Source organism: Ostrea edulis, chromosome 5 (assembly GCF_947568905.1).
Source record: "Ostrea edulis chromosome 5, xbOstEdul1.1, whole genome shotgun sequence".
Lineage (NCBI taxonomy): Eukaryota > Metazoa > Mollusca > Bivalvia > Ostreida > Ostreidae > Ostrea > Ostrea edulis.
In genome coordinates this window covers 1,716,869-1,733,525 of record NC_079168.1, presented here as the reverse complement: position 1 = coordinate 1,733,525, position 16,657 = coordinate 1,716,869, and the positions used below count along the sequence as shown (strand labels likewise).

The 16,657-nt window shown below is 34.9% G+C and overlaps 1 protein-coding gene across 1 annotated transcript in view; it reads right to left on the bottom strand.

Annotated features, from left to right (window-relative positions):
• LOC125650383 (deleted in malignant brain tumors 1 protein-like) overlaps window positions 1-16,657 on the bottom strand; it is a 41,090-nt gene that overhangs the window by 14,016 nt on the left and 10,417 nt on the right. The window contains exons 2-9 of the mRNA XM_048878641.2: window positions 14,359-14,398; window positions 14,028-14,178; window positions 11,289-11,452; window positions 2,462-2,615; window positions 2,209-2,366; window positions 1,978-2,122; window positions 1,716-1,879; window positions 964-1,114 (exon numbers count right to left, since the gene is read on the bottom strand). Of these exons, the coding sequence (XP_048734598.2) occupies window positions 964-1,114; window positions 1,716-1,879; window positions 1,978-2,122; window positions 2,209-2,366; window positions 2,462-2,615; window positions 11,289-11,452; window positions 14,028-14,178; window positions 14,359-14,398 (1,127 nt within the window). The remainder of the gene's footprint in view (window positions 1-963; window positions 1,115-1,715; window positions 1,880-1,977; window positions 2,123-2,208; window positions 2,367-2,461; window positions 2,616-11,288; window positions 11,453-14,027; window positions 14,179-14,358; window positions 14,399-16,657) is intronic.

The following is a 16,657-nucleotide window of genomic DNA, read 5'->3' as shown; positions in this document are numbered from 1 at the left end:
CTGAGACGGATAAACGATAGAAAGTCTGCCCTTATTCTTCGTTCTCTTTTATTCCTTTTTTAGCATCGTCGTCGTTGATGGCGAATTTTCCCCATTTTCATCTTCTCTGGACTACTTTTTAGTAACTGAACCAGTTTCATTCAAAGGTGGTATAAAGTATCATTGGGTAAAGGGGATTCAAGGGTCATATTCCATTAAAAAGAGATATTATTGTTTTTTAATTCCAAGTATTTGGGTGGTATTTTTAAAAAATAAATCTTCTTAAGAAGAACTACATCTCAAATGCCAATATTTACAATATCAACAATTGTAGATGCTTTAAGCTGACTTTGTGAAATGTATACGATATAGAATTGAAATTAGCTATAAGAAAGAACTATGTTGGAATGTTTTTGAAAAAATGGAAGTTATTCGAGCAACTTAGAATACAATAATAAAATTTTATGAATTTATAATGCTATATGTATGAATATTGTCAAGTACACAATTTAGTAAATTACATGCAAAGACTGTCATCATATGACTGTCCTATACCTTTAAACTTTGGCCTACCTTTTGTATAAGGATTATACACTATGCATATTGTATTAAACTTCTTTTCTTTTTTAAAGGTCCGGGTGTTACATGTAATCAGCCCCCCCCCCCCCCCCCCCCCCCCCCTTGGAACCAGGTGAGGTTCACAATGGATCCATTTCATGTTAAAATTATAAGATATAATGTGAAATTTTTGTTTTGTAAATGAAAGGTTGTTAAATTACGAATCGAGGAGCGAGTAATTTTCTATTTGTTGCAATAAAACTTGTTTAATCATGGCTATTTTGACTAGAAAAAGGATACAAACTTCACTGGCTATATATTTCAGTACAGTTGTGATTTGCTGTGTTCAGGTGAGTGATGTGGCCCATGGGCTTCTTGTTATAATGAAGTGACCGAATGTAAAGCATCAGAATGGCTAGAACTTACCTGTCGGGGAATCCCATCATTTTACAAATGATTTTTGTTATCCGTTGATTAAAACTATCTTTACAGACGCCTTTCCATTGACCTCCATTTTGAATTTCTAGGCGTCCCTCCCATGGTCCAGCCCCTCCCACCAATCGTAAGGGAGTAGTACCTGAAATTCCAATCGAGTAAGTAGTTACTCCTGACGAACTTTTTGACTCGCTGATATTCTGTCACAGTAGTGATTTTCAAGTCACATTCGATGCTCTCATGAAATACCCCGGTTATTTTAATAAGACTATAGCAACCAATATCAAATCTCAAAAAATAAAGTCATGTTTCCATAGCATCCAAGTCGCAAACGAAAATATATTAATATGGACTGTTTCTGGCTAGATAAGAGCAATGTTAGCAACACTAGACAGAAACGATTCTTTTAAAAAATGATGAAAATGATAATCAATGTTTTTTATAAGCAAAATCAATAACATTTACCGCATGGAATGTACATGTAATTTATTCCTATCCAAAACAGTGGGGGAATTTTATGTATTATTCGTACTTATCAAAACCAAACGAAACCAAACAAATTATATCATCCTATAATAATAATAATAATCTTTCTTTTTAGAGTCGGACAATCACCAATAAACATTCCCTATACTAGCTAGACTTGCACGGATGTTCGCGCTAGGGGGTCATTTGGAACCATTTTCTGCTTGTATCAAGTTTCCTTACAAAGTTAATACATTTTCAAGTAATGATTGACTGACCACAAGTAACGCCCACTTCGTTCCCCCTGGGACACGGGCGCTCGGTATAATTGAGTTTACTACAGGCCGCGATGTCCTCCTCCACACCTCGACAGGTTAGGTCAGATATCACTTCCGGTCCCTCTCCGTGACCAAACATTCCGCCATGGTACACCGTCACGTGACTTAAAGAGGTAAGATTTATTTTCAGTTAACAATCGGTTCCACTGACGTAAATCATACTAGAAAGACTACGGTATATGGCTTCTTTAAAGACACGCACCTGCCATCATATCCCAGACTCCGACATATCACTTTTCCCTCCGTAACAGAGAAGTTGGACGAACATATGCTTCCCCATATCCCTTTGTGTTTCACCTCGATGCGGCCCTCTGAAGCCTTAGATCCTCCAACTAATCGAATCTTATCTGAATTTGAAAATAACGACGCACTGTACCTATGCTAATTAACATAACCATAGGAAAAAAACACGTGCGGGATCGAAAATACTCACTTGACGAGTAACATCCCATAAAGACCTGATGGCCATGGTCGCACCTTGTTGAGGGAAATGGGTCTGAGTAGCAGATCATGTCTTTCAAACACTGCATGTTGGTTATCTTATAGTACGACCCGACTGTACGGCTTGAAAAATTCCCAAGATTGTATCCTCTAAAGTATATGTCAATTATTGTAGAAATGCATGATGCACCACATGCTTTAAAAAGCCTCACAGCTATATGAACCTGACTTTAAATTGACGTTACCCATATCTATATCCCATCATCTGACAGCTCATGTTGATTTGGGCGTCTGAAATTGTTTCGTCACACATTGGGTACCACGTTCCATTTTTAAGAACACTAAGAAATCCTTCGTCGGAGTTGTTTCCGCCATGAAGTCGGAAATACGGCAAAGGATCTAGATCAAAAGAAAAATGTCATTCAATTGAATAAATCTGAGCATTGAGGTAAATCTGAACACTGTCACATCCATCCATGACAAGACGCCGTTTGTTATAATATTGGTAGAACCAAAATTCAAATTAGCAATTTATCAATTTGAATTTGTACTTAACGTTTTCATGATTATAATCCTACGTGTATGTAAACTTGGGCCCTGGCCCTGAAAATCACGGTGCCAATACTTAAGAAAAGCTCAGTACTTAACGATTTCATTGATTTAGAAATGAATTTCATTTTTGAAAATATTTGAGGGTACGAACTGCGATTCGTCACGCCGGCTATTACATCAAGTACGCTGTCTTCATGTACTTTCAAAAATGAAGGTTATTTCTTATATTTACATTCATCTTTCATTTCTGTTGGAATTCCCAGTCATTAAAATAGAGACATTTTATTCATCAGTATTCATACGCGCGTGTTTACAACATGAATAAATGAATAAACATAGAAATGTAGATATACTGGAAAATACACTACATTATGTATGTACACTGATGATGTGTACAGCTTCACTTGTGTAGTTCTTAACCAGAGTTTTTATACGATTTTCTTTTGCGGAATTTTAAATCATGGATGGACTGTGTTGAGTCCAAACGCTTTGATAAAGCTAACATGGTTCTCCCACAATCATGCAAATTTCATATTTGCTTAGTGTTGTCTTCATTCATTGTTTGCTATTTTACTTCATGTTCCCATCATTTAATAGTTTGCTTCTTGTTTATGATATTCATAATGAAAACTCGCCTCTTGTCTACATGTATTGCATTTAAATTTGTCATTTGCTCCTCTGCTTTTATGTCGATCTGCTGTTTACCTACATGCACATATTTATGTTCCCCAAACAAAGTTTGGGAACATATTGTTTTTACTCTGTTTCTTATTATTATTATTAAGGTCTTCCGTCTCCTGCGGAAGACCTTACTATTATTGTTCGCGTTCTTCTTCTTCATTATTAAGGTCTTCCGTCTCCTGTGGAAGACCTTACTATTATTGTTCGCGTTCTTCTTCTTCATTATTATTATTATTATTATTAAGGTCTTCCGTCTCCTGCGGAAGACCTTACTATTATTGTTCGCGTTCTTCTTCTTCATTATTATTAAGGTCTTCCGTCTCCTGCGGAAGACCTTACTATTATTGTTCGCGTTCTTCTTCTTCATTATTATTATTATTTTCCTTGGTAGTACACGCGTTTTTCTCAGCCATTTCTTGATCGATTTTCACGAAATTTTCAGGAAAGATGTCTTTTGGTGACGAGACTTTGCTTGCAAAATTTCGTGCTTGACGTCACTTCCGGTCAGGAGTTATCTCTCTTTTAGTGACTTTTTGAAGGGCCTTGTTGTCCACACATCTCCTCCGTTAGTTTTGAAGCTAGAGTCTTGAAATTTCTACACAAGATAGAGTAAACATTTTAGAAGATTTGTGGGGGATTCGATTTTACCGGAGGCGATTTGCCTAAACGCTCGCCTGGACCTGAAAAAATGGATGCCAAAATTTTTCGCCGATTTCGGCGATTTTTGACCTTTGATCTCCAATATCTTTTTTCTTGCAAATATTTTGTTAAGACATGTAGAACAAAAGTTGTGCACATTTACGAGATCTTTTCGAAAATATCAAGATTTAGGGGCTAGCCCCTTCAATTAGGGATCTATAAGGGCTCAAAGTCTAGATCAAATATCTCAAAAATCGTTAATATTTTGGTATAAGTCAAAGAACAAAAAATGTTCATCTCAACAATCCAAATCTATTCATATAAAAATTTAGGTCATATGTTACGTAATAAGGGATTTTAAGGGCCAAAACCATAAATTTTTTACCCCTTGTATCTCGAAAACGACAAATATTTTGAAAAGCAATAAAGAACAAAAGTTGTTCAGAATGATGATCTGAACAATATGCATATTTCGTTTTTACCCTATGTGGCCCCGTTAGGGAGCTACAGTTTGGCCCCTAAAAATTACTTCTAGAAATAACTCGAGAACGGTAAAGAATTTCTAAATACTTGTTGAACAAAAAATGTTTGAAATGTCATGACCTTTCTTACGATATCAAGCAAAAGGGGCTGACCCTTTAAATTAGGGGCCCAGAAGGGTCCAAAGGTTTATGAGAATATCTCAGAAACTATTAATATTTTGTAATAAGTCATTGAAGCGGAAATGTTCATCTAAACGAGCTTGTTCTTATCAAATCAAAAAGTAGGTCATATGTTACGTAATAAGGGATTTTAAGGGCCAAAATCATAAATAATTGACGCCTCATATCTTGCAAACGACAAATATTTTGAAAAGCATTATTGAACCTAAATAATATGTACATTTCGTTTTTTCCCTATGTGGCCCCGTTAGGGAGCTACAGTTTGGCCCCATAATATTTCTTGTAGAGATAACTCGAGAACGGTAAAGAATTTCTAAATACTTGTTGAGCAAAAAATGTTTAAAATGACAAGGCCTTTCTTACGATATCAAGCAAAACGGGCTGGCCCTTTAAATTAGGGGTTCAGAAGGGTCCAAATGTTTTTGAGAATATCTCAGAAACTATTAATATTTTATAATAAGTTGTAGAAGCGGAAATGTTCATCTCAACGAGCTTGATCTTATCAAATCAAAAAGTAGGTCATATGTTACGTAATTAGAGATTTTAAGGGCCAAAATCGTAAATATTTGACGCCTCATATCTTTAAAACGACATATTTTTTGAAAAGCATTATTGAACAAAAGTTGTTCAATGTGTCATAACCTATCGATCAATATCAAAAAATGGGTCTGTGGGCCTCATGGCTCGCCTGTAGAGTCGATTTTTGTCGATATCAGTCGATTTCAAAAACTTGTAACTGGTAAATATTTTGTAAGGACATATTGAACAAAAGTTGTTCAGTTTATCGAGATCTATCGATTGATATCAAGAAATAGGCCTATGGTCCTAATGGCTCGCCTGTAGAGTCGATTTTTTGTCGATATCGGTCGATCTCAATAACTTTTTACAGGTAAATATTTTGTAAAGACATATAGAACTAAAGTTGTTGAGTCTATAGAGGGCTAACAAATGACATCAAGAAATAGGCCCACGGGCCTTATGGCTCGCCTGGAGAGTCGAATTTCAAACGAATTTCACCGCAACTTTGCTTCAGAAGCTTATGATATGAAAAATTTATTATATCTAAAGTGTCTTAAAGTCGGAAACTAAATTGGGACTCATTTGTCTTTTCTTTTTTTTTTTTTTTAACTCCGAGTGCATCAACAAATCGGACGGAAGACCTACTTGTTGCTCGCAACGAGATCGTGTCTAGTTATTATTATTATTATTCTTTTTCTCCGGTACTTTTTTGTCCGGTAGTGTTCTCAGAAACTACAAAAGCGATCGATATGAAACTTTCCAGGATGATAGTATAGCGTTTGTAGATTTGCATAGTGATAGTCATTTTGTCTGCACGTGCATGCACGCGCGTGCACGTGCATTGCAATTTTGGTACAAAAAATGGAAAATCAGAATATTGAAGGAAGCGATATAAAACCTAAATAGGATGATAGTATATCATTTGTACATATGAAAAATAATAGTTTTTTTGTCAGCACGCGCACGCATGCGCGTGCACGCGCATTACAAAATTTGTACACTAACTTTGGAATCAGTCTAACTTTTTTGTTGTTCATTGAAATGGCTTGAAATTCATATCATAGGTAGATATTGAGACCGTTAACTGATCTGCATGGTCAAAATTACCAATTTGCACGCGCATGCACGTGCGCTTCATTTTGATTGGATAATACTAAAACGTTTGTAACTATCTTATTTATGAAGCGAATGAGATGATATTCACAGCATACGTAGACAATATGTGTATCTATATATTGGTGTAACAAAAAAATGCCAACACACACGCGCATGCGCGTGCAACGGTTTTTAAATGTTCAATTTTTAAAGGACGATAACGTTTTTGTTTTTCATCAAATTCTATTGATATTAATGGTTTAGATGTGTCTTGGTACTCCTTACAAATTGCTGTGGTTAGAATTACTGCTCAGCACGTGCATGCACGTGTGCTGAATTCTGATTGGACGATTTTAAAATCGCTATAACTTCCTTATATTTGATGGAAACGTTATGAAATTCACACTGTGGGTATATGATACAAATGCCTGTTGAACGACATCAACAAAAATTCGGAATCATACACGCGTGCGCGTGTATGCGCGTGCAACGCTTTCTTTCATTTTTTGGTACTGAAATGACCATATTGAACGTACTACATGTAATTAAAGGCTAAAATAAAATGATTTTTTGTTATAGATTCACAAGAACATCACTTTTTAATTGGGGGAGGTTTGGGGAACATATGTAACGGTCCCCGTTACAATTAGAACTAGTTAAATTTTGTGTGATCCATGCTTTCTCATATGCTTTATCCTATTGCTTTACCGTTCAAATTGTGTGATCCAATATAATTGTAATTATTCCAGTTGAACCTCCTTTGATATTCTTCAGTTTTTGTTTTTGTACTGCTCTTGTCAAAACGTGAACGCATTTTGTTAACATACAATCACGTGAAACGAATTTATATAAGTGCACATGCACTTATTTTCCAGTCTCAACAATTCTAATGGTATATACTTAATCATGTTTTTGTTTCTTGGAAATAAATACAGCTAGTTTAAAATAATTTATAATTCAAGAATATGGTTCAGTTGCATTTTCGTTCTTCATATATTCTACTGTGTTAGTACTATGTACTAACGCAGTGCTAACTAAACTTATTCTATCACAACATCATATCTACTATTAACCAAGGTGGCACTCTCTCAGCATCTTTCAACATTCAAAGAGGATGTAGACAAGGTGATACTTTATCACCTTAGATGTTTCTTCTATGTGCAGAAATGTTAGCTATACAAATAAGAAAAAATGAATATAATTATGATAACAATGAAAAGAAAATTTCACAACTAGCCGATGATACATCAATTATACTTGATGGTAGCAAGGAATCTCTTCTAAAAACAATAAAAGTATTGCAACACTTGAAATGTCAGGACTAAAAGTGAATTTTTCAAAAACTAATACAGTATGGATTGGATCCAAAAAATATAATCAGGATACCCTTTCTAAAGACTTTCGTCTGAATGGGGGCGAGTTTATTCTACTTGGAATTAAAGGGGAAGGCAACCCAAAAATGTTTTACATAATAAATGATAGGATTAATGATATGATAAAAAAATGTCATACTATACTGTTGATTTACGGCCTAGATAAGCTTCAGTACTAATTTGAAAACGTTAAAAATTGAAACTCCCGCCATCTATAGAGGCTGCCATGATGTGGAACTCTTTTGTATTCAAGACCACAAAAATCAATAATCACATCGTCTGTTTCAGTTTTGATGAGATTCTAATATGTGCATGTGATATGGTAGATTTTACGAATAAATATACATGTATGTTGATACCTTCCTGTCAAGCTGTTAATTGCACTAATGCGAAGGGGATATGAAAAAAAAAAAAAAAAAAAAAAATAAAAAAAAAAATCGTAAACTGTGGATCCATCATTTGCGTGATGACAAGTTGAGGTTCGGGACATCTGTATGAAGAAACGTACATCCGTCTGCCTGGTCTGCGACTCGAATTAACGTCTTCTTTTCTCAATTCCCTCTTGCGAAAGACCGGGCTCAAATCTATACGGCTCCAAACTTAACAGTTCGTGATTTGTTTTGTTTACAGTGCTGCTGATGAAATAAACCGGAACCGACGATGTGACGTCATAAATTAAATTTCAATGGCCGCTCTCTTAGCGGCGGGTAATTTGAAATATATGATAGATTAATATTGATTTAATCGTTAAGCAAGGATTTTTGTTGTTAACTGCCATTTACGATATCAGTGGGTAATACTTTATTCATAAAAGCAACTCACGCCGGTTAGTGAGAAAGTTTCCCAGTTTACTTTCGGAAGGTCGGTGGTCTTTTCCCAGGTATATTGTATCTGGATTCTCTCTACCACCAATAAAAACTGGGCGCCAGCAGATAACTGAAAAATTGTTGAGTGTGGCGGAAAACAGCAAACAAAACAAAACAAACATAAAAGCAACAATGTGGTTAGGGTTGCCTTTCCCTTTAATTTTGATTTAGAGTTACAGAACATATCTGAACTAAATTATCAGCAAAGTTAAGCAGAATAAAATCAATCTTAAATCAATAGGAGAAAAGACAATTGAGACCAGTAGCAAAAATTACTGTAATCAAAATTCTGGTCTTACATCTATCATATTTTATGGCAATCCCAAATCCTGATGACAATTATTGTAAAGAATTATATAAATTATTCTTTTCTTTCTTGTAAAACCATTCTCAACATCGAATTGAAAAAGAACAATATGAGGATGGTGGGTTAAACATGATTGATGAAAGGTGAAGATAACGAACAGTGATCAATCGCATAACTCCTATAATCAATACAAAATAGATTGTTGGACAAACACGAACTCTTGGACACACCAGAGGTGGGATTAGGTGCCTAGGAGAAGTAAGCATCCCCCGTCGACTGGTCACACCCACCGTGGGCCCTGTATCCTGATTAGGTAAACGGAGTTATCCGTAGTCAAAATCAGTGTGCCAAGAATGGCCTAACAATCGGTATGAAACACGTCAGACAGCATATGACCCAATGATAGGTTGTATTGATGAAATGGATCGTTATAGCGACCATAGAATTTGCGAAGTGCTGACTTCAATCGAGACTGTTGAAACCCCTGCACCATCAACTTGTTGGTCAGTAGCTTGCCTCGATTTAAAAACTGACCATACGCAGAACAAGCTCTTTCTTATCGAATCAGTTGAGAGATATAAACACCATATGCAGGTGATAATGGAATATTGCTACCTAAATATGGGAAGTTGACGATGGAGAAGACGAAATCATCCCGTTTGTTATACAGTTGAGTTGTCAGTTTGCCGTTAAAGTCTACTTTCAATAAAATATCTACGTATGAAGCAGACGTGGACAACTCTATGGTGTCTTTTATTTCGAGCTCACTGGGATATATTGAATCGATATATGAATGAAAGTTATTGTTGTTAATAGATGTAAAGGCCTCTTTAAAATTGTTTTGGGTGAGACAACTCCTATTTTCAGATAGTGGTTTGCATAATTGCATACCAAATTTAGATCTGAATAAAGTTACTACATGTGGAATAGAATATGGTGGGCCCAGTTGCACGAAGATGAGTTAAGTTTAACTGACAGTTAACATTTAGTTACCACTATATAAATGTAAGAGTTAATGACAAGAGGCTGATTGCCCTTTAAAGTTACAAGTAATTGTAAACTGCAATGGTTTCAATATAGAATTCTGAACAAAATTTAACTTCAAACTCAAATACTTATTCAAAATCAAAATTAGAGATAACAAGAATTGTACATTCTGTTAAATAGAAGAAGAAACAATTGAACATTTGTTTGGAAGTGTGATAGTGTTCAACATTTCTTAAGGTGGCTCACTACACCCAGAAATAGTTTCTCAAATCAGGACGAATCGATTTAATTATAAAAGATATGATGATATACAATAAGTAGATATGTCAACAAAGCAAAATATATACAAATCTGGATGAAAACATGATTTTCAAAAAAATCATTTCAACACATATGAACAAAAGACTATGGGGGATTTGAACTCGAGATTTGCGGTTCACCAGCCCAATGCTGCTTTTTTCTTTTCCTTTCCCAGCCCAATGCTTTAACCACTGAGCTACGATGATAGACAAACAAGTCGATCGATACTAATAATTTCACAAAACATTTAAATCGCCATCTTGTGACGTGTCATACAGAGTATAAGCTTTAGTGTAGTGAGCTATCTTAAGAGAATTTGAAGGTTGTTTTAAACATAAAATCAATATTCAAATATATACGGAAATTTTCAAATAAATACTCACTTTTCAGGTACTTTGAAGTATTTTGACGTGACCATTCATTAGTACAAACTTAAGTCCCATGATAATATGGAAAGTCTACACCTGACCTTAACACTGCTTAAAGGGGCATGGGCACGAATTAAGATGAAAACTTTCTAATTTTGTTTTTCCATTTTGACATTTTGAATGTTTAGAATACTTCAATAAGGTATTTCCAGTGGTCAGTAAAAAAACAATCTAAATCTCAGTTGTCGTGATACATGGAAGATACAGAGCTCCCATTTCTTTGTTATGTAAACAAGACTCGTGTCATGTGTTTGTTTACATAGGTTAGATATACTAAGAACAGTTTCGTTTAAAACATATTTTTCAAATAATAAATTAAATCTGAACACAGTTAAACAGTTTCTAGTGTTTGACACATCTCATTTTGTTTTAAACATGCTATTTTCTATTAAGCCATCTATATGTAAACAAAAACATGGCAGAGCCTTGTTTACCTAATAAGGAATTATGAAAGCTGTATCTCGCTTGTAACTCAACGACTGATATTTAAATTTTGGTTGATAATTAGAAATATTTCAGTTAAGCTTTATAAACAATAAAATAGAAAGAAAGAAAAAACTTAAAAATTTTCAGCTCAAATTGTGTCCATGCCCCTTTAAGATGTACAAGCGTAGGAAAGCAGTTGACCTAATCATATTTTCGATAGCGTAATTAGTAAATTACCACAAGAAACCCCAGCATCTTCGGTGGCACGACAGTCATGTGTTCCCCATCCCCTGAATGTACACGCTGATATATCCGACTCGTTCCCTCCACATTGAACGTTATCCATGAGAATGTTACCGTTCCCTTGCCCAAAGTGAGCGCGGCCGTACGCTTTGGCATAGCTGCAAGGATAATTTTATTGTAAAAGTGAATCTTTATACACAAAATTATTTTCGATTCCCCATATATATGTTATATACTTACCACTCAGAATTTCATGACTGTGCATATGTAATCGCATTTTGGAAAGACTTTGCGAAATGGCAGTGTCTTTGAAAAGGGTTATAAAATCATAAAAACAATTGTTTTACTAGGCAATAATGAATAAAATTGTTTGGAAAGTTTTCTTACTTTGTTAGCAAAAAAGCATATTTATTACACTAGATCACAACACCCCCTCCCCTGAATTATTCGTTTTTACGGGAATCTAATGTTGTGCATATCCACAAATTCAAGATCTTCACAAACAGTGAACGTAATTTAACTCTGTATCATAAAAAAGACAGCTCTACTACTCTTCATCTAGGCTCCACGAACATTTAATTATTCTATTTCTTCTCAAGCCACAATTATTTACCCACACTAATATGCGCTATTCCATTGTACTCTTTATCAGCTTCACAGAATGTATTTGAATATTGAACTAAACTCACGACTTTCATTAGTTTTGTCCCCATCCCCGCCAAAGAACGCAAGTTTACAAATACGACTTTATGGCGTAGCCATTTAGATTACATAATAATTACAACATATATATATCATACATTTATACCACCTTCACACTGACGGATTTTTCTTACGAGTCCTTACGGATCTCCGACTCGTAGTCAATCGCAAGCATTCGTAAATCACTCTTCGATATCCGTTAATAACTCGTCACAACTCGCACACACTCGTAAGGATCCGTGAAAGTAGGGGCAAATTTTTGACATGTTAAAAAATTTTTCACGATTGTCCACGGATTTCATTTTCCGTAAATAACTTGTAACAATCCGTAAATATCGTAAACTGGTCGCAAAAACACGTAAATTGCTCGTAAGAATCCGTAAAAAAAAATTAACGAAACTTTGCGGTCAGTTTATGATATGTTACGGATAGTTTACGAGTTGTTTACGGATTATTACGAATGGCTAAGTGATATTTACGATTTCATTCACGTCGAGTTACAATCGATTTACGGATTGTTCAGTCATTACGAGCGCCTTATAATGGTCTATTACGTATAGACACGATTACTTTACGAGTACATACTTAAACTTTACGATTAAGGAAAGGTATAAAAGACGCAAAATCTGACAGTTTCTTTCAGTTGTTATCAAGACATCAAAAAAGTTACACATTAATGTCAGTTGTCGAATGATCATACAAAGCCAATTGCGAACACTTTTGAGTCAAAAACGTAAACAATTGTAACTAACTCCAAACTATTCGTAACAGCACGTTATCAACACGTTAACAGGTCGTGATTTACACGTAAAAGCTAAGCTAAATCGTAAATTTCCGTAATATACTCGTAACAATCCCTAAAAAGCTCGCAAAATATCGTAAATTGCTCGTATTTATATGTGTTTACTCGGAAGAAATCGTAAATGTTTGCCGTAAATGCATCGCAAAAACTCGTAATAAACTGTAAATGGCCCGTAAATACTCTTAAAACGTTCTTAAATAGCTCTTTAAAGTGTCTAAATCGTAACAATCCGTGTACTTTTAAGGATTTGTGGAATACGTAAGGATCCGTAAGAAAAATCCGTGAATGTGAAGGTACCATTAACGTTACTCCGATTTTTAATCGGACATGCATCTGATAAGAATGCCGAGGACATTTATGCTGATTTTGATATTTCAAATTTTGGTAATTTCCATATGGCCAGGCTCGCAATATTGTAGCTGTAGAATTGTAGTTCTCTGAGAAAATATTGACACAGATCAGAGAGTTACAGTGCCACCCCTTATAAAAACCCTCGATTTACGGCGCATAAAAAATGCGCACAGTTGAGGCCTCATATTGTTGTATTCTTGTATCGCCGTCTCATAAATTTAATATCAAAATATTCCTAACATATTTTCCTACTGTCCTTGTGTCCAAACATACCTTCAAATATTCATTAAAGCCTCATACGACCCCAAAACTCACAGCTTTTAATGATTTCGTTCATTGACGTAACCATCTTAGGTAGCCGGTCAATTCAAACCGTGTTGCTATTGGTATCTATTCATAATATTCGTTGCAATTTATGTTTTCTGTCTTCATTTATTATAAATACGAATAAATAATAAAGATTTTAAAAAGCTCATAGTTTATCGAAAAGTAAAATAAGCTCTTGATTATTGAAAATGCTACAAAAGCCTTGTTTGGTCCCTTATGTTCGTGTGCCAGGGATAGGGACTGGAAGAGACTAATGAAAGCCGCGTAGCCGGGAGTTTACCTATTTGAATAATTACTATTTAGCAGAACTGGGATGATTCATTTTTTAAAATATTAACTAAAATATTTGTGGGGATATTAGTTCTCATCTAGACATTACGAATTTTTTTTTTAAATATAAAATTCATATGACGGCGACACAAGAATATAGCCTCCACCGTGCGGATTTATTTGTGCGCCGTAAATGGAAGGTTTTTATAAGGGTTGGATCTGAAGCTCTCTGATTTGTCCCAATATTTTCCCAGAGAGCTACAGTTTTGCAGCTAACTTACACATTTCTGTAGCCAAGCATTCTACACACAACAGCTGCATCTTTTGACCCAAAATAGTCATCACACACCGTCCCCCACGCCCCGTGATACACCTCCACCCGTCCCTCGTGCGCCCGCATTCCGTTCACCAGACGAATACTCGTGGACGCTGCTGTAAGTAGGCATCAAAGGGTGACCAATGTCGTAAAAGATCAATATACACAGGCGGCACTGATAGTAATTTAGGTGCCAAACTGATAAGATTTTACAGTCGAATGAATCATGCGCGTTTCACGACTTTCTTAGTTGAAAATGAATTATCTGATTGTAAGATATGATAAATATTAAGTACCATTTGATAGGCATGTACATTGCAATATCGCCAGCACTCCCTGAAAGTATAACATACAAAGTACATTTAACGCTATACATTAATTATATTTGATTTTCATTAGAAAATTGAAACATTAAACATTTGTGTATGTATACCTGTCTGTCTGTACTAAATAATAAACAAAAACAATAAAATAGGTCATTTATTACATATACAATAAATGACAGTAAAGGGAACACAAACTAGGATTCAAATATAAGTAAAAGTTACATACAAGTAAAATGTACAGACAATGCATAATGACAAATTGCCACATCGCAAAATTTGCACCTGAGAACAAAAATATGTGTCATCCGACATATTATAACTAGTGAAAAATTATGGCATATTTGGCATATAAAAAATAGACCCAAACATATGTACAACTTGGAAAAAATCAGAAAAGTTTAAAAGTTCACTCCATCGTAAAAATAATGCATAAAACATATACGTCAGACGTACCACAACAAACTTCCTGTAACAAAGTGCCACGAACATTTCCACAAGGGCCGATAAAATGACTGTATTAAATAAGAATGATTTGGTTGACTCACTTAATGATAAGACGAGACACAATCTGATTAAAATAAGATCTTTGATCCGCTCCGTTATTGTTATGTCGCCACACGGAATGTCTTCAGATCTTTGTGTAGCGACATAACAATAACGGAGCGGATCAAAGATCTTATTTTAATCAGATTGGACGAGACAAGGAAAATTATGCATTGCATTCACAAGCAAGCAATGGAACAGATGATAAAGTAGGATTGTGAGGTACTGTGAGAAATTATTTGCAAGTAATGTTAACTTCAATTGAAATCGTTAAAGATATGGACAGACATTTGGGTATCAAACTCTACGAAAGTATTTTTTACGAATAAATTGCGATGCAACATACATTAAAGAAATTTGAGATGACTTTTGCTTGTTTCACCAAAGAGGAAGGTTCTAGCGTCTAAATCTAAAGGCTATAAGGTATAACTGTACTATAATCAAAATGAATATCCTATCATTTCATTAGGTCCCGGGTTCGACACCTCTTTGGAAATAGGAAGCTTGTAATTTCAATTGTGAAAAATATAGATCTTTAGTCAGCTCGAAATTTTGAGAAATTCGAAATCTGTCCTCGTAGTTTAAAAAAAATTAACTAACAATTTCGAAATCTTGTCCGTAATTTCTTAATTTCGAGATCTTTTGTCGTAATTTCGAGATGATATTTTACAAATTTCGAGAAGATCTTACATGTATCTCGTTCTTTCAAGAATTTTTCTCGTAACTGTTAGGTAATTTCTCAAAATTCCAAGACATTTTTCCGTTATTTCGAATCTTTATTCGTAATTTCGAAAAAATTAACTCGTAATTTCGAGATCTATTCTCTTCTTTTCTTCCATATATTTTGTCGTAATTTCGAGAAGATCAAATCGTAATATTTTCTCGTTATTCAAAGATCTTTTCTCGTTATCTCGAGAATGTTATCTCATAATTTCCTAATATTCTCCTGTGCTTTAGAGATAATTAAATCGAAAATTCGAGATCTTTTCTCGTAATTTCGACTACCCTTCTCCCATACAAGGGATAATTACTGGTAATTTCCCCCTTGACGCTAATAGGTTTTCGTTTGTAAGTTTGCGGACGTACCAATAGACAGTCAAATATATGATGGCATTCTATAATACGGAAGTTCCGAGTTCCCCCAAGAGTTATTTCCCTTTGTCGAACTCTTCCGTAAATTATGACGTAAAATATGATGACATTTGCTAATTACTATCGTTGTATTATTTCTTAAAAGATAACATCCAGAGTTTCTGAGACCATCATATCTCAGGGAAAAGGCAACTTTAGTGAGTTTATGAGTATTGGATAACAAAATGGCTCAAACAAATACTGTTAATTGCCATCTTTCTTTGATAAAAGCGTCACTCATGTAGAAGAGGAAACGAATAATGATTCAATAGCCAATTTGATGATCTTATTCAAACAAATTATGCTTCATATGGCCGGAATATGCATACCAGTGATTGATATAAAAAAAAAAAGTTACGCTTTCATTACATTAATCGTACGTAATCGTTATGTACAATGCCAGTCTACGATATCATGTATACATTGTGTACCCACCATACGTCATAAAATGCGAAAGAGTTCGACAAAGGGAAATAACTTTTGGGTAACTCGGAACTTGCGTATTAGAGGTCGCCTCATCAAGCTAACACTAATGTGGGTAGCACGTGACCTGTGTGTACACAATGATATGATGGTAGTTGCATCGCGAATTTTA